This window comes from Engystomops pustulosus, chromosome 5 (assembly GCF_040894005.1).
Source record: "Engystomops pustulosus chromosome 5, aEngPut4.maternal, whole genome shotgun sequence".
Lineage (NCBI taxonomy): Eukaryota > Metazoa > Chordata > Amphibia > Anura > Leptodactylidae > Engystomops > Engystomops pustulosus.
Window position 1 is genome coordinate 174160259 of NC_092415.1, and position 19421 is coordinate 174179679.

The 19421-nt window shown below is 43.8% G+C and overlaps 1 protein-coding gene across 1 annotated transcript; it reads left to right on the forward strand.

Annotated features, from left to right (window-relative positions):
• The first annotated feature begins 5705 nt into the window (after positions 1 to 5705).
• MYD88 (MYD88 innate immune signal transduction adaptor) lies at positions 5706 to 17166 on the forward strand. Its single transcript, XM_072153853.1, has 6 exons — positions 5706 to 5953; positions 9931 to 10323; positions 11292 to 11387; positions 12825 to 13005; positions 13099 to 13190; positions 14776 to 17166. Exons 2-6 carry the CDS (start codon positions 10008 to 10010, stop codon positions 14925 to 14927), a joined length of 837 nt encoding a protein of 278 aa, XP_072009954.1. The 5' UTR covers positions 5706 to 5953; positions 9931 to 10007; the 3' UTR covers positions 14928 to 17166.
• Positions 17167 to 19421: the final 2255 nt, after the last annotated feature.

The window sequence follows — 19421 nt, forward strand, 5'->3', positions numbered from 1 at the left end:
AATTCTTACATCCCCTTACCCACGTGCGCTGTAATAGTACGGTGCGCGGCAGGTCCCGGTGCATGGAGAGGGCTATCACAGGCTGAACCCTCTCCATAGCTGGTAAGTCTTTGCTGCATTTTGCAGCAAAAACTTACTGGTAACACACGCGATCGGTGCTTCAAAAAGATCTTGCCAAGGATAGTCACTCCCCTTGACGTCATCGGGGAGTGGCGATCCTTCACCATGCCTCGTGTTAACCTTATCGTTGCAATGTGCTATCAGCACATTGTAATGAATAAGGAGGGAAATCCTGTACTGTAGTATGGCAGTATATGATCGATGGGTCGATCAGACAACCTAGTGTTAAAGTACCCTAGGGAGTCTAAAACTTTTTTTATTTATACTATTTTCAAAGTTTTACGCTGAATTGCCCTGGGTTTTTGGCGCACGCGATTAATTGTGGCGCATCGCCGACGACTTGCATGCGACAGAAATCGGGGGGGACGTGGTCGTCAGACAACCCAACGAATTTGGACAAACCACGGAATTTAAAAAAAAGAATTGTGTTGCAAGATCAAGCACTCACATGAACCAGAAAGAAGGTGAACTCCGGCGGACTTCGGCGCAGAAGCCACACATGCAGGAACCCAGACGCACGATCTTAGTGAATCGTGCCGGACCTGAATCCTCGTCGAACAACGCACCACGGGATCGCGACCGGACCGGAGAAATCTGCCCCAATGTTTTTTTCTCTGTTGTTTTTATGTGGAAGTCTCACGGCTCTATGCATTACTATGGGCCCCATGTCAGAGTGAAGTACCCCTGAGGAAAAAAAAACAAAACAGAGTGGGTCCTATTCTTGACTCTGTCCTCCAGTGTCAGTGGGGCTGTGAAAAATATTTGTGAATCAGTTGCTACGCAACACAATCATGTGCCATTCCCAGGATAATACAGCTAGAACATGTCCTCATTTCCTTGTCGTGTGCACGTAGCCTTAGGACCCAGTCCTTAGTCCGTATTGTATCTGCACTCCGTACGTCATCCTTTTATTTCTCAACTGCAAAAAAAACAAACTTCTGGTCTACTTCCTGGCCTGCCCAGCTGGTTGTCTAGCAACATTTTGGGGGGGGAAAGAATCGCATACAGATGTCATGTGTGTTAGATCCATTGATGTCCAAATTTGAGAAAAAAATAATGCATGCTCCAATTTTTTTCTTGCAGTTCACACAACACTAACATGTGAACTGACCCATAGAAATAAATGGGTCCGTATGCTATCCGCAAAAAAAAAAAATAAAACGGCACACAGACATCAAAAGTGCCAGCCTATACAAGCTCTTAGCCGGGTTTTGGGGGCATCGGAAAAATATGCACGTAGAAGGCCTTAGTGCCATCCAGATAGCAAAAGTTGTAGCTGCCACGACTATTGGTCAATTTTGGTCACGTTCAAGAACAGTCTTTTGGCACAGCGACTTGCCCACAGCTGTCATGGGAGCCTCACCACTTCCATTCCACTCGATCAAGTTGATGGGAATCTGAATAAATATTGTAATAAACAAACACCTCCCCTTATCCTCAATAGTGAATACATCCAAATGCTGGGCTAGCCAGCCTCGCAGCTTGAGGGCGAATTCACACGTTCCGCTAGCGTCGCATTCATAATGATCTCTGGAAACGCATATGCGATCGCCCCGAGCCCCACCCCCTGTGCGGTAGCGTCGAGTTATGAAGGCTATGCTAGCGGAACTTGTGAGCGCGCCCTCAGGTCTTCTACCTCTTCCAAACTAAATCCTAACATTATGCATTCCCCTAAGGACGCGTTCACACGTTGCGTTTTGACCTGCGTTTTCATTGCGTTTGAAACGCATATACAGCAGCTGAGGAGAGGTGATTTGCCTAATTATATCACTGTTAACATTTCCGTTTACAAAACGCATCGTAAATGCGATGTTAACGCATGCGTTAACAACGCGTTAATGTATGCGTTTTGTTAACGCATGCATTAACATTGCGTTAACAAACGTAAATGGTAATGTAATTAGGCAAATTACCTCTCATCAGCTGTTCTAATACGTTTCAAACGCAATGAAAACGCGACCAAAACGCAACGTGTGAACGCGCCCTAAGGCCGCGGTCACACGTACCGCTAGGTGTCCGTCATAACGCGACGCTAGCGCACAGGGGGAGGTCCTCGGCCCGAACGCACATGCGTTTCCAGGGAAACGCATGCGATTGTTAAGCCGATCACATGCGTTTCGCTGGAAACGCATGTGCGTTCGGGCCGAGGACCTCCCCCTGTGCGCTAGCGTCGCGTTATGAACGGACGTCTAGCGGTACGTGTGACCGCAGCCTAAGGGTGAAGCCACATGTGGCATTTTTGGTCCGTTTTAAAGCCTCTGTTTTTGACCGTTTACCATGCGTTTGAATGCTTAGAACCTGTTTATCTATTAAGATAATCAGGGAAAACGATCAAAAATGCATGCGGACTGAAAACGCATGATTTAAAACGGACCAAAAACGCTACTTGTGGCATCACCCTTAGGCCGGCGCCACACAGGGCGCTTTGTCTGCGCTTGCAAACGCAGACAAAGTCGCGCCCACCGGGGCGGGCCTCGGCTCGATCGCATCGGCGTTTCTATGGAAACGCCTGCGATCGGGAACGAGACGCCGGTGTTTTGCGTTAAATTAGCCGATGCGATCGGGCCGAGGCCCGCCCCGGTGGGCGCGACTTTGTCTGCGTTTGCGTTCGCAAGCGCAGACAAAGCGCCCTGTGTGGCGCCGGCCTTAGGCCGGCGCCACACGTGGTGGTTTCAACCCGTTTTTAAGCAGTCCATTAAAAATGCATGCATTACTAAATTACTAAAACCGGTCAAAAATGGATGCATTTTCAAAAACGCATGCGTTTTTTAACGGACTGCTTAAAATCGGCCCAAAAACGGGGCCATATGGAGGCCCGATCCCATGGGCTGCACATAATGCTATGGACAGGAGTCCCTGCATTATATATAAATATAATACAAGAACGTCTCATCTTCATGACATCAGCTGCGCGGGAACTGTATTACGTATTAGAACTCCAGCTCTGGCCAGTAGACTGGATATCCTTGCATTACATTTCTATATAATCAGGGACTCCTGTCCACTGCCCACTTAACATGGACTGCAATTGTTCATGTGCAAGAGGCATGAGGGCATATTCACACGATGCGTTGTGTTTTTGGCCTGTGTTTTCATTGCATTTGAAATACATTACAACAGCTAAGAATGCAATGTTAATGCTTGTGTTAACAAAATGCATGTTAACAGTAATAAAATAAGGCAAATCCCCTCTCCTCAGCTGTTGTAATGTGTTTGTAATGCGTTTCAAGCGCAATGAAAACGCAGGCCAAAATGCAATGTGTGAACGCGTCCTTTGGAATGCAAAAAAAACCTCAGGGTGTGTTCAAACGTTAAGCTTTTCAGATGCAGTTCTCAATGTCCAAACTAATAAAGTGGAGTGAAAAAAGGAAAAGCAGCCTCTCTGAGGGCGCATTCACACGATGCATTGCGTTGCGCGTTGCGTTTTTAACGCATTCCACTGGCTTCAGCCTGGATCACATGCTATGGTTACGTTGCGTTTTCACTGCATGTAATCAAGGCTGAAGCCAGTGGAATGCGTCAAAAAACGCAACGCACAACGCAACGCATTGTGTGAATGCGCCCTCAGGGCGGTTTTCCAAGTGCCGTTTTTGTTGCGTTTTTAAACGCATCCAAAACACAAGTGGGATGGGGTATGACCAAAACGCATATGTGTTTCCAATGAAACTCATGCATATTGCAGTGGAGACGCAAGGTCACTTTAGCATGTGATCAAGACTGAAGTCTTTGGAATGGGTCAAAACCGCTTCAAAAAACGTGATGTAACGCATCGTACGAATGCGCCTTCAGTGATATGATCCACACCTGCTTTGGGCTTTGAAAACTGCATCTGAAAAAAATTAATGTGTGAATGAAATGCAAACGTGGTGGTGGTGGGGGGGGGGATAGCGGGACATAACCTGATCACATCTGTGTTTCCAGTGAATCGTATACAATCGATAACAAGCACCCATGGTTTACCATCGTGTACATGCAAAACACTGGTCGCATGCGTTTCACTGGAAATGCAGATATGATTGGGCCGAGCCACGCCCCCTGGTGTTTGGATTTCGTTTGTTAAACAGGAGGGGCTTGGGAAGAATGCATATTCGTTTTCACTTAAACACTTGCGTTCTGGCGTGAGCACCGCATGTTTTGCGCGTGTGTATGTGTTGTGGCCAAGCCCCTCCGTGTTGTGTTCAAAAACCCAACTGAAATGCAACGTGTGAACGTGGCCTGAGTGCGATTCAAACACAATGGGGCACATTTACTTACCCGGCCGACAGAGTTCACCCCAAGTGCATTGTCCGACAAGAATGAACTGTGCCACGATTTACAAAGATCGTGCGTCCGATATCTGGCATGTGTCGCTTCCTCGTTCAGGTCATGTGTCACCTTCTTCTTCCTGGTGCATGTAAGTGCATTGGATTGTGACACAATTTGAATATTAAATCCTGCGCTCAGTCTGAATCAGTCGGATCATCCGACGGCAGGCCCCCCCGATTTCTGTCGCATAAAAGCCGCTGCGCCAAAATCCGATCGCGTATGACACAATCCACTTCTAAATAGCTGTCAAAAAAATGGAATAATAAGTAAAAAGGAATCAAGTGGTATTTGAAAAACTACAGCATGTCCCATAAAAATGACACCTTAGGCCCATGACTCCCAAAACTGTATCCCTGGCTCACACTAAATAACAACAAAAAAACCACTTAAAGAGAACCCGTCATGCAAAATAACCCCCCTAAACTAAATATATTTTCATAAACTGCCATTAGAGAGCATTGCCTCTATCCCTTCATTGTCCCTCTACATGCCTGTAAACCTAAGCAATGAGGTCCTAAAGCTGTATGCAAATGACCTGTGAAATGTCCAATGAAGCATTAGCATATTCAAGCTGTCCACTCTATTCATGAGTGGGAGGCACAGCCACACCCCCAGTGCATGACTGACAGCCTGTATAATGATGTGAGGCTGTATAATGATGTGCTTCCTGGTGCTGGTGGCCACACCCCCTGTAGCCTGTGTGTGTGTATAGGAGAGATACAGCAGCTCCATGCAGCCATGTTACAGCAGAACATGTCAGATTCATGTGTAGCTGATGTCTGTGTCTCTCACCTGTATATTAGGAGGATGCAGCATGTCAGCAGATGCACACACTAGCCATGCTTTACTATACATTACACACAGACATGAGCAGGGGGAGGAGAGGGGAGGGGTAACAGGGGTGACATCACTGCCTCTGACCATGTGAGCAGCCTCATTTACATGATAAAAAATAGATGATTTTACAATGAATAATGTATGAAATAACTAGATAAAGGCTGGGATGGATCCTTGTGAGCTGCTCCAACAGGTAGTGGTGACAGGACAAGTGACACAGACCTGATGACAGGTGTCCTTTAAAACTGAAACATTTTTCTTTTATTTGTACTAGTCCTCTCGTGTGTACACAGTCCTATATGGCCTTTCACAAGAAATTGTTTCCTGCCTGTGACGTAGGTGGTGACGTCACACGGTGCAGTCTCCCGGCAGTTCATCATTTCCCACTCAAACTTTCTCACTACTTCCTGCTCCTGGGCCAGACCATGTCACCGAGCGGGGGGAGCCAGGCTCCAGCCATATAAACTTTTTTTCCTTCACATTTAGACAAACTGAAATACTAAAGCCTCCTCTATATAAGACAAGACTTACCATACACAGTGGAGTTTACAGATTACATTAGGCTTTAGCTGTAATAATTTGAGTGAAGTCTCCCCCAGGGGACGCGATGGGCGCGCCCTGGTCGGACCAGTTTGATGTCTAAGTTCTGGTCAGTGGAGAGACAGTCACTTAGAGACGGCAGTGAGGAGAGGTGAGTGTAGTCTGTGCTGTGCATATAGTGAGTGTGAATGAAGTCTGTGCTGTGCATATAGTGAGTGTATCATGTAAAGGGCCACATTACCTAAGGGTTAGAACAGCTCCCTGGTATCATCCAGAAACCTGCACCATGGGGACTTGGCATGACAGGGCTGGCTCTAGTTATGCAGAGAATCTACCATTGATGAGTGGTCACTTGTGTCAAATTTGAATTCCAGGGTCAGCCTCAAATATTCTGATGAAAATAGTCACTGAGCACAGCCATAGAACATTGATAGCATTTTAGGAACTGCACTACTTTTTATAAAATGTTTATGGGAGTCAAAATGGTTAAAAAGTGGCGATTTTACTTTTTTTTTTTTCCCCTTTAGTGTTTGTGTTTTGAGAGATTTTAGGATGTGGGGATACATAATGTCTTAATGAATTTATGTATATGTGTTCTGGGGGAAAGTGGAGTTATCTGAACTTTAAAATTTATTTAAAGAAAATCTCACTTACTCATAGATCCAGGCATCATGACTGCTATAATCTTCCTATATTTACAGGCACAGTGACTGTGGTCATTTTTCTTTGTTATCTATGGTCTCCTTTCTTTTAAAATCACCTCTTTAAAATTTAGCTAATGAGCCTAAAGGGCTATCGTAGCCCCTCTGTGATCTGGCTTTATAGCCTGTCATACGGTGTGTTCTTGGTGCGTTTTTACACGCCTGCGTTTTTTTTGTGTGTTTAACAGCTGCATATACTTCCAGAAATGTATAAAAACTGATTCAAACCAGCAAAACACATGATCAATATGCAAAAACAAGTGCTAAGGAAGTGGGAAGGGATCGAGACAGTATAACAGTCTGTAAAGCCGGATCATAGGAGGGCTAGGGTAGCACTTCAGGTTCTTTAGCATCATTTTAATTATTTATTTTAGAAAGGAGGCCATGGATAATAAATATCAGAAGATTACCACAGTCACTTTGGCTGGATCTATGAGTAAGTGTCCCTGGTTTATCATGATAGATTTTGATGGTAGATTAACTTTAAAGGGATTGTCCACTTTCACCAAATATTTGATATTGTTTGTGTAAGGACTAGTTATAAAATTTTCCAATATACTTTCTGTATCAATTCCTCACGGTTTACTAGATCTCTGCTTGCTGTCCTTCTACAGGAAGCTTCTATGTTTACTTCCAGTGGATAGAAATCTGTCGATGTGATGGACAGGCAGGGGCATGAGCCGTTATCACTGAGAATAATAGGAGATGTGTGATAATAACATCCTCTGCACCGCCAATTGGAGGATCTGAGCTTTCATTTTCCCACAGCTGACTGAGGCAAAACTGTTCTCGTTGCCCATATAAAAAAGCCACGTTTATGGGGAAAAATTGTTACATATATTTGTACTTCAATATAACACAAATGCCCAAAGTTTCCTGGTCTTAACAGGGTAAACGCCTTCCCGATCAGGATCCTTGTTTGGGTGATGCCATACATGGCTTTTTGGTCCGTTTTTAAGCAGTCTGTCCAAAAACGGATGTATTTTTTTGAAAACTCATCCGTTTTTGACCAGTTTTAATTAAGATAATTGATAAACTTGTCAAAAATGTATGTGTTTTTTAACAGACTGATTAAAAACTGACCAAAAACGGGTTCAAAACGCCGTTTGTGGCATCACCCTTTGGCTCAGCTGGTGACCTTATCCAGAAAATCAACTTCGAAGTGATATGCAAATAAGTTGTGTAAAGTTGGAGAGGCGGAGGGTACAGGGGTGCAATCATATCACGGCTTCCCATGCAGTGTGATTGATGTTGTGTGTCCAGGGGACGTAACAAAAATCAGCCTCTGTGTAAGGTATTAAAATCTTTTTGCAAGGCTGTCCTGACTATCTGTTTGTAGTTGTTAATGAGTCTTATGATGCAGGCAATGGGGTGAATATTTGGTGACAAATCACCCATTTAGTGCCGCTTGTTGAGGCATCGGATGTAGCTGGCAGGGGCTGATGTGACAGCGGCCTGATATCTGTGTACTCAGCTGCATGGTAGACACGATTTATGTGCACCATTACTTCTGCTTTTGTGGACTGAATGTTTGCTCAGATATAGCACTTCCTCAATTATTAAAATACCTCTTGCGCTATTTTTCAGTATTTTTTTTATTTAGTATTTTCAGTACTGCAAATAAATTTGCTATATAAATGTGTTTAAATAACTTAAGGTAACTAAGGTAATTTTGCCAGGCAGGACATTGTCTAGGACATTCTTTAATAAGGGTTGATGCAACCTCTTTAACACGAGTATGCAAATGACCAGAGAATAGGCACTTTAAGAGGCTGTACGGACCGTATGACTTCAGGTGGATGAATAGTAATTCTATAGTTCCTATTGGTGTCATTTTAAAGATATAAATCTCATCTTTCAGATTACATTACACATCTGTGGTTCTTTGGGGGGCTGGATCTTTATCTGCAGCTCATATTTCTAACTATATTTATCTCCAGGTATCTTTGGTGTCATATTAAAGATGAGATTCTCATATTTCTGTGGCTCTGTGAGCAAATTTAGAAAGGACATTTTGTATCCTACCAGAGGGGGCTATAATAATCTTTAGTCATATAGCGCCATCATTCCATAGTGCTTTATAAATCACAGGAGACATATACAAATAAAATAAGACTTTACAGAGTAAAAACATTGACTTATAGAACAAAAGGTGTGAGGGCCCTGTTCCAAAGAGCTTACAGACTGAGCGTGAAGAGGCTGACGTGTAAGAGCTTGTATAATGGTCTGGGCCATTCTGTATATGAGAACAAAATAAAATCCAGGGTCAAAGAGCCCACAGGGAAGCCTCTAACTTGGTATCTGGTGTTTCCCCGATAACAGACAGGAGGAGGACACAGAGAGTTGGAGTTTCATGCAGTTAGCGAGTGTGAAAGGTTTTAAGAGCATGTTTGAAGCTTTGGAGGTTGAATATTCCAGAGAATAAGTGCAGCTCTGGAAAAATCCTGGAGACGTGTTTTGAGAGGTTCAAATTAAGCCAGAGATTAACCTAAGATCACTGGCAAATCGAAGAGCATGGATTGGGGTAGACTGAGATGAGAGGAGAGCTTGGGAGGTGCAGCATCATGCAGAGCTTTGTGGATGATTATTTTAAACTGCATTTGGAAGAATAAGGGCAACCAGTGTAGTGTTTGGTCTGAAAGACCAGCCTGGCTGCTGCATTGAGTATTGATTGGAGAGGAGAAAGTTTGGCAGACCGATTAGTAGTCTAGTCGAGAGCACTTTAGAGTTTCTATTTGTAGGAAATGGGCGGATTCTGGAGATATTTCTAAAATGCATAGTAGTTTAGTGGGATAAAATCTGGTGACCGTTTCTCTTTAAAAGCAGACAAACTGGCTAGACTCTTGTGTATCCACCACCCATGGACTGAATCACGTATGATGAGCTCGCTATGTTGGCAAGGCTTCCTGCCTAGCATCTTGTGAAATATGGAATATCCTGACATTTCTTTCGTGCAATAACGAAGAAGGTAATGAAGACTATAAATAAGCTGCTGCACTAGTGTCAGTGGAGCAGAAAGTGTTCAGGAAGTGATGGCGGCTGATATCTATAGGGAAGTGGCCATTATGTATCTGAGAATGTTCTGCTAATCTATACTGGAAATGTTTATTTTCATAATGTGGGTTGATCCTAGAAACATGTCTTATTAAAGATAAGAATCTTATCTTTCAGATCATGAGTGGTCATGAGAGCTACAGGACCGGAGATACAGGCAGCTAAGTAAATCTGCTTAGACCTCATGATGTATCTGCCGGCTGTGCTGCACTGGCAAAACTATTGCCTAAAATCCAGAATCCCCCCCCCCCCCCCCCCCCTCCCACTGATCGGAGCCTACTAAAACCCTTTATACTTTAATTTGAAGTTTTGTAAGTTTGTTTGTTTGGTTTTTTTTTTTTTTTTTTTCATTATTTTCCCTTTTACATTTCAGGTATTTTATACTAATAAATGAAAGGTAAAAGCAGGAGCTCGTTCCAGATGTGAAGGATTCAGTGCACCTCCTGTACCATGGCTTGTGGGTCCAGTTTGGATGAGGCAGAAATGTCCTCCATCCCACTGGTGGCATTAAATTATAATACCAGGCATAGGCTGTCCCTGTACCTGAACCCAGATGCCGTGGTGGCGTCAGGATGGACCACGCTGGCTGAAGAAATGGACTACACCTACTTAGAGATCAGGAATTTGGAAAGATTTCAAAACCCAACACTTGCCCTCCTGGAGGACTGGGAGAAGAGATGTTCACAAGCGACTGTGGGACGTCTGCTGGAACTACTGAGGAAAATTGATAGACATGATATCCTTACAGACATTGCTCCATTAATAGGTATGTGGTCCTCTTATGTGAACGTATTTTGTTGGACCTGTATCCTGCTCCTTCATTCGTTAATATGGGAGTGTTGGAAATTGGTGAGCACAAGCCCCCATACTATTGAGTGTAGCAGCAGGACACATCCTTGACCTGCCGCTCCATCCCTGTTTTCTGGATTGCAGGTGTGAACGTTGAGGTAGTCAGACCAGCCCAATCTGTTTATCTTCCCCCAAAGTGAAGCAAATAAGACTCATCTCTCCTCACTTTCACATGAAATGAGTCAAGTAGTGGTTGCAAGTGTGGTGTCACTTCAGAAACTCCTATCTTGTGTTCTGTAGCCCCTATTAACATGTTTTTGTGACATTTTAAAGATAAGAATCATCTTTTACTTTTCATTGGGCTTCTGGCTTTGGGTTGTACAGAACCTGAGATACAGGCAGCTAATTAGATGGTTGGAAATGCAAACTTCAGATCAAGATCCAGTTATTAAAGACCCATCTATTTTCTAACTGCCTGTGTGTCCAGTTCTGGAGCTCTTAAGCTTGATGGGATCTGAAAGATCTTTAATTTGACACACAAAGCATGTTTCTAGGTTCTATAGAACCAAATATATGAGCTTCTGAAGTGACACCCCCTGCAACCAACTTGACTCATCTCCTGTGCCTAATTGGAGGATATTTTTATAGTTAAATAGCTGAGATTTCACATAAAAGGGGAATTCTAGGACATTTCATACCCTACCTGAGGGGTTGGTAGTTTAGTGGGGAAAAATCTGGTGACAGATTTTCTTTAAGTTTTCATATTCCTCCTCACATTCAGATATTTTCCAAGGTTTAGATATTATCTCCAATTCTAAAATGTGTAGAATCTCCTGACTAAATCATGTATTTTATATATTGATTGCGGTGGTCAATCCACGTTTAATAAATAATAATTTACGCCAAATGAATATAAAGATGCCGTTATCTACTCTTCTGTTTTAGAATCCGACTGTAAGAAATACCTAAGAAGAAAGCAGAGCCTACCTCCACCCTTACAGGATGACACTGTGGGCAGCAGTGGGGGTACAGATACCTCAGGTTTGTGCTCAAAGGGGTTTTTGGTTTTATGTAACTAATACAAGCACATTTATAATGTGACTTGTGTCTTAATGGCTTCCAATTCTCACAATCGCTCCTTGCTGTCAGTGAATGGAAACATTAAAGCACACTGACATACTGGTGTGTGTGTCCTCTGGCAGAATCCATTATTCTTTAAGCTTCCTTTGCCCTTGTTTTTAAGAAAAAAAAGGGCAAGTGATACCTGCAGCAGGCAGATAATTGGTGGCTAAGCCATAACCAGACTGTGCTGACACACATGCAGTATGTGGGGTCTTTGGCCACATCCTTTTGAGGATCCCACTTTTTACTTTCAAACATGAAAACCTTTGCGCTGCTAATTTGTCAGTTCAGTTGATGGATGATCCCCATACAGCTGTAGCAAACTTTAAGCTCAGGATTAGGTCTGTAGAGGATTTCAGTTTACATATGTAAGCAAGGAAGATTTCATTTACTGACAGCAAGCAGGGATCTTCAAAATTATGCGAAACTGTATAAGGCTACATTCGCAGCTCACCCCCGCCCCTCTCCATAGCGATGTGTGGCCGCGGCGCTGTAATACGGGAAAAGATAGGACATGTCCTATCTTTTCCCGGGCTACGGAGAGGTACGGTGCCGCACGTGTGCTGCACCGTACCACTCCCGTAGGGCGCCGCGAGCCCATAGAAGTGTATGGGGGACGTATATATCGGCCGCATATACGTCGGCCATTTATACGTCCCCCGTACTGTAGTGTCAATGCAGCCTAAAAGTTAAAGGAAACCTACCATCACGGATCTACCTAAGAAGCTAGAACTGGTAGCAAATTCCTGTATTTTTTAATTTTGAGTCCCCCAGAACTGTATAAAAATCTTGTATATGCAAATTTTCTATAAAGGCAACTGGGGCGTGGTGTAGCCACGCTGTGGAGTGGGAGCTTCAGCTACTCCATGTCCTAGTAGCCTCTCCTGATCCCTCCTACCAGTCCGCTTACCCAGTAACTCCCGCTTCTGAGACTAAGTTGCATGGCTGTAGCTTCTCTCTCTCTTCTGCAAGGGCATGGCAAGGGCCTCAGCTTTGCATTCGGGTGCACGCAACTACGACAAGACAGAATGGAATCGAAAGAGGCTACTGGTGCGTGGAGTCACTGTAGCCTCCACTTCACCACATGGCTGCTCCATGTCTTACTAACCTCCCAAAAAATTTTGCGCATATATCTATCTATATCATGATTTTTGCATAGTTCTGCTGTACTAAAAGTTTCAATAAAAAAAAGCAAAGGGCTGTCATGAAATGCAGGAGCCTGCCACCGGATCTAACTTACTCTCGGCTCTGCCCTGCTCTCCTTAGACTCCTGCTCTTAGAAACCAGTAAGAATTTTTATTAGTATTGTGTTCTAATCTTAAAAATGTATATTTTGTGTGTTTTGTCTTTCTGCAGTTCATATGCCGGAATCATTTGACGCTTTCATCTGTTACTGTCCAAAAGATATTGAGTTTGTGCAGGAGATGATCCGGAGATTGGAGCAGACGGAGTATAAACTGAAGCTGTGCGTGTTTGATAGGGACGTTCTTCCAGGAACCTGTTTGTGGTCTATAACAAGTGAGCTGATAGAAAAGAGGCAAGTATAAAGCATTTCTCCCCACGATCATACGAACACTCTGACAACCGCATTGCACCATATAACTCGATGCAATTCATTTTAATTTTACAGGTGTAGGAAGATGGTGGTCATTATATCTGATGATTATCTGGACAGCAGTGAATGTGATTTTCAGACCAAATTTGCCCTGAGCCTTGGGCCAGGTATGTGTTTGCACGGTTGGCTTGTGGTTTCAGTAGGCCCCTGGGTGAGAGAGCCTCATTGGGCCCGTTTGCAGTGAACTCCCATGGCTGCATAAAAAAATTTAGAAACTAAAACAGTCTGCTGTTCCCTAAAGGTTTTTCCTACCAAACTTTCCCTTAATGGTTATTTTATATAAGTTCCCCTCACACCCTATGGATTCATTAGATACAGCCCCCTTGACCCCCATGGATTCCTTACTTGGTATTATGTGGGCCCATCACAGCAGCTATGGGTCCCGGCAATTGCCTTGGTTTGAAATACTCTTTTGTTTTTTAATGGGAAAGGTGGGGGTGGTTTGTAGAAATAAATTGTGTGCCCACAAAGTATAATGCCCCATGCTAAATAGTGGTACCCCTTTCTTGTGATGCACCCTCCCTCCGTCACAGGGTACAGCAAAAAAAGGGGAAATATAAGAGAAGCTCCTACAATGCCCCCTTTCTGAACTCCCCCCTTGATACTTTGTGTTCCTCCACTGCTGTCCCCTTCCCTCCCACGACTGTGCTCTGACCTGGCCACCTGGTGACGTCATCACCTGCATCAGTGCTGCACATAAGTGTCAATAGAGGAGAGTAATGCCATGGGGGGGGGGGGGACATGCCCTCACAGATTTATATTAATCTGTGTGGTCTGATCTAGATTAAGTAGTTTTAAGGAAATTGCCCTCAAACCCGGGGCACTTACTCATAGATCCAGGCACCATGACTGGTAATCTTCTTATATTTGTCATCTATGGCTTCCATCCATTTACAATTATGCTCATGAGTCAGAGTTGGTCTGGGGTTTTTTGCCAGAGCCCCTCCGTGCTGTAACTTCATAGGCTGTTACACTGTGCTGTACTGAAACTTCCTCTGCTGCTGTAAGTTTACATCAGGCAGAGGGAGGGGAAAGGTGCTGAGGGAGCGGGGGGAGAAACCGAGTAAGGCATGGGGACGTATATACATCTGCAAGCTATGGGGACCAATCTGGGTAAAGGGCTAACTGGTCCCAGTCTTTTCGACAGACTTGCCCTCGTCCTATTCTGATCCATAATCCCCCAGTTTATTGCTCCTGTCCTGAGACTAGGATAGTCCCACACTTGACCCTATCCGAGGTGAACTATCCCTAAATTGTAGTGTATGTGCCCCATGTGTATCATCAGGGGTGATGTTGTATGGTGCTGTACTAGCTTTGGGTTCCCCACTTCCCTCACTCTCAAATGATGGGAAAGCAGCAAAGCCATTTTGTACTTGTGCTGGAGCAGTGGCTCACCGGCCGAAAACTAACCAGCGGTGGCTGACGTCAGTAGCGTGTAGATTGCTCCCTGTAAGATCCATCCAATTCTTGTATGTGCAGACATGTACTTTTGATGGGGTCTATTGTACATGTTGGTTCCAGTTTTCTTTTGGATGATAGACAGATGACGACTTGTTTTAAACAATAATTATAAAAGTTTTCTTGATTTCTCTGCTTTGTGATTGGACTTTGCTGGTAGATTTCTTTTAGGTAACTACACATCTACAAACGGGTAACGTTAATTATTTTATTATTGTTTATCCTTCTCTGCAGGTGCTCGTGAGAGGCGGCTGATCCCGGTAAAATACAAACCCATGAAAAGACCATTTCCCAGCATCCTTCGTTTCATTACTGTGTGCGACTATACAAACCATCACATCCAGGGCTGGTTCTGGGATAGACTTGCCAAGGCCCTTATGAGATGAGTCGTTGGGGTAATCGTTGACAATTAATTATGAAGGGTATATAGGTGGGAGATGCCCAAACAATCAGCACTTCATTGTTTCTTTCCAAAATGAACATTTATCACCGACAGAATGCAAATCGTGAAAGAACAGCGAGAAGAGCTGGCCCTTCCCTATGTTCTGGAGAGGACTTGGAACAAAGTGCACTGTAAAAATTGCAAATTCCTTTTTTTTAATTTTAAACAAATATATTATGAAATACATATTTTTTATCAACAGAAAAAGAGAAAAACATTGCTATTTTTATTCAAAATAATTTAGTATTTAGTAAAATAGTATAAAAATGTATTAGTACTCGGTTCTTATTTAACCCTACACTAATTTTAGACCCAATTTCTGTTTATAGATGGGCAGCATGTGCCAACTGCACATAATTGGGGGTCGTTCACTATACAGTCATGGCCATAAGTTTTTAGAATGACACAAATATTATGTTTTCACATGATCTGTTGCCCTCTGGTTTGTCAGATGTTTTTATCACATGCAGAAATACAAGTGCAATCATATTATGAGTAACAAAAGCTTTAGAATGAGTTACTGCAGCAAGTCAGTATTTGCAGTGTTGACCCTTCTTCTTTAGGACCTCTGCAATTCTCCCTGGCAGCTCTCAATCAACTTCTGGACCAAATCCTGACTGATAGCCGTCCATTCTTGCACAATCACTGCTTGCATTTTGTCACAATTTTGATGATTGACAACAAGTTCTCAATGGGATTAAGATCTGGGGAGTTTCCAGGCCATGGAACTAAAATCTCTGTTTTGTTCCCAGAGCCATTTAGTTATCACCTTTGCTTTATGGCAAGGTGCTCCATCATGCTGGAAAAAGGCATTGTTGATCACCATTCTTCTGGGACTGTTGGGAGAAGTTGCTCTTGGAGGACATTCTGGTGCCATTCTTTATTCATGGATGTGTTTTTAGGCAAGACTGTGAGAGAGCCGATTCCCTTGGCTGAGAAGCCGCCCCACACATGAATGGTTGCAGGATGCTTTACAGTTGGCATGAGACAAGACTGGTGGTATCGCTCACCTTGTCTTCTCCAAACAAGCTATTTTCCAGATGTTCCAAACAATCGGAAAGGGGATTAATCCGAGAAAATGACTTTACCCCAGTCCTCACCAGTCCACTCCCTGTACCTTCTGCAGAATATAAGTTTGTCCCTGATGTTTTTTCTGGAGAGAAGTGGCTTCTTTGCTGCCCCCCTTGACACCAGGCCTTGCTCCAAGAGTCTCCTCCTCACAGTGCATGCAGATGCACTAACACCTGCCTGCTGCCATTCCTGAGCAAGCTCTGCACTGCTGGGAGCCCCATCCCCAAGCTGAAACACTTTTAAGAGACGGTCCTGGCGCTTGCTGGTCCTTCTTGGGCGCCCTGGAACCTTTTTGGCAACAATGGAAGCTCTCTCCTTGAATTCCTTGATGATACGATAGATTGGTGACTGAGGTGCAATCTTTCTAGCTGCGATACTCTTCCCTGTTAGGCCAGTTTTGTGCAGTGCAATGATGACTGCACATGTTTCTTTAGAGATAACCATGGTTAACAGAAGAGAAACAATGATGCCAAGCACCAGCCTCCTTTTAAGGTGTCCAGTGGTGTGATTCTTACTTAATCATGACAGATTGAGCTCCAGCCCTGTCCTCATCAGCACCCTCACCTGTGTTACTGGAGACATCACTGACACCATGGCAGCTGCTCCTTTTATGGCAGGCCTGCAATGAAGTTGAAATGTGTTTTGGGGGGAAAAGTTCATTTTCTAGGCAAATATTGACTTTGCAATTAATTGCTGTTAAGCTGATCACTCTTTATAACATTCTGAAGTATACAGTATGCAAATTGCCATTATAAAACCTGACGCAGTAGACTTTGTAAAAATTAACATTTGTATCATTCTCATAATTTTTGGCCATGACTGTACAACTGGCATGAGAACACACCTATAGGGCAGCAGGAGCGACTAGGAGGAAACAGTAGTGATTCCATTTTATATTATTACTATTTGCAGCACTTAGAAGTTTTTTAATACCTTATATACTCGAGTATAAGCCTAGTTTTTCAGCACAAAAAATTTGCTGAGAAACCCAAACTCGGCTTATACTCGAGTCAAAAAAATAAATAAATCAAAACTCGCCTTTCTGGCGGCACCCGTAGATCTTCTGTGCGATCCATCCGGTATTGTTGTGCTGCACAAAGGGGAAGGGCGGGCTATATACACTGGGGCAGGGGCTGGCAGGCTATATACACTGGGGCAGGGGCTGGCAGGCTACATACTGGAGAGGCTGTGACCAATGCATTTCCCACCCTCGGCTTATACTCGAGTCAAAAGGTTTTCACAGTTTTTTTGTGGTAAAATTAGGGGCCTCGGCTTATGCTCGGGTCGGCTTATACTCGAGTATATACGGTATTTCAATTGTTTTACCAATTGTATGTTCACTAATCGGGGATGGATATGTCCATTAGTTTATAGGAGTTGGGAAGTAAAAGTTCTCCTTAACGGGTGTAGGAAAAGTCGTGGGAGAAAAGTTGCTGATCATTGGGAGTCTCGGTGCTGAGAACACCACAGTTCACGAAAACGAAGGGGCCTGATGGGGACCCACGTATCTGTCGGACCCCTCATTGCTCCATAAGAGTAATGGAGCAGACGGCCACACATGATCGTTCTGCTCCATAAATCTCTATGGAGCTGACGGAAATTGTTAATCGCTGCACTCACCGATCTCCATCAGCACCATAGAGATTAATGGAGCAGAGTGATCATTTGCGGCCGTCTGCTCCCTGAGGGTGAAGACACACATGGCGTTTTTGGGCCGTTTTTACTAAGTGCGTTTTCAGATCGTTAAAAACGCATGCGTTTTTGTCCGTCTTTCATTGCGCAATTTCTGAAAACCGGGCAAAAAACGGATGCGTTTTTAACGCATGCGTTTTTAACGATCTGAAAACGCACTTAGTAAAAACGGCCCAAAAGCGCCATGTGTGTCTTCACCCGTAGTCTGATTAGTCTGATAGACCCCTCGTTTTTGTGATCTGTGGGGGTCTCCGCACTGAGACCCCCACTCATCAGCAAGTTAGGATAGGGCCTAACTTTTGTTTGTGGGAAAACCCCTTCAAGGCCGCAATGTAGGTGTGCGGGGTCTTATAGCCATTGACCCACCACTAGGGGGATTCTGGGAAAATATGGAAAGTTTTCCAGGAAGAGATGAGGAAAACCACAGCTCTTTTAGCCACCTTGTAAGGCAGCTCCCTTGACATCAAGCATGATCATCAGGAAGCCTTAAGACCTAATGCGGAATCAAAACCAAACCAGTATATGTATTCCAGAAGGAACAGATCCCAAGCTGTAGACGGCACTGTTTCGACCTAGTAGGGTCTCTTCATCTAGTTTATAAACATTAAATGCTCTTTCCCTATTTCTGAATGTATATGTATAATATGATTGCATTCTCTATACTATTATTGCCTTGGTAATCGGAGATTTATGAAATATATTAATGACTGCATCTTAAATGTACTATATAAAGATTAATTATGGTAAAAGGAAGCAAAAAACTATATAAAAATCTGCTTCTCCACTTCGATTCCAAAAAATATAACCAAATTTGTCCCATGAGATTATAGGATCATTGGCGATTTAGATTCATTTCTAGGCTTTGTTTTAAAGGCAAAGGTTACATTTTCAGTTCATGCTGCAGATATTTCAAAGATACTTTGAAGGGGTCGTCTTTTCTTCTGAAGGATTCCTTAAAACAAAAAAATTAAAAAAAAAAAAACAAACCTGCTGACTGACATGAGCTGCTGTTTTTCTGTCGCAGTTTTGCATCCATAGTAATGGTGCAGCCACTATTGGAATTGAATAAGCCCTTGTGATAATGACATGATATCCGTTCATGTGATAGACTATGGTCTCCTATTGGCACCATTGTAGTGGTGCCATCAAGCATGGATGAACCAGGGAAGCTGAGGCCGGCGCCACACGTGGCGCTTTGTCTGCGCTGGCAAACGCAGACAAAGTCGCACCCACCGGGGCGGGCCTCGGCCCGATCGCATCAGCGTTTCTATGGAAACGCCTGCGATCGGGAACGAGCCGCCGGTGTTTTGCGTTAATTTAACGCGCAACACCGGCGGCTCGTTCCCGATCGCAGGCGTTTCCATAGAAACGCCTCGGCCCGCCCCGGTGGGCGCGACTTTGTCTGCGTTTGCAAGCACAGACAAAGCGCCACGTGTGGCGCCGGCCTTAGGCCCAATGCACAAGACCTTGTGGTCTGATCATCTGATCATGATTATTCCCCAGCTGTTGTCTACTGTGAACTATATATGCACGTGAGTAGCAATGCCACATGTGCTTGTAATGTTCTTCTTTATTATCCATAACCTCTTTCCCTCTAAAATCACCATTTTAAAATTGGAGCCCAAATGTCCGATATATATATGTCAGATCACCTAATCTCTGCTGTTATAATGCG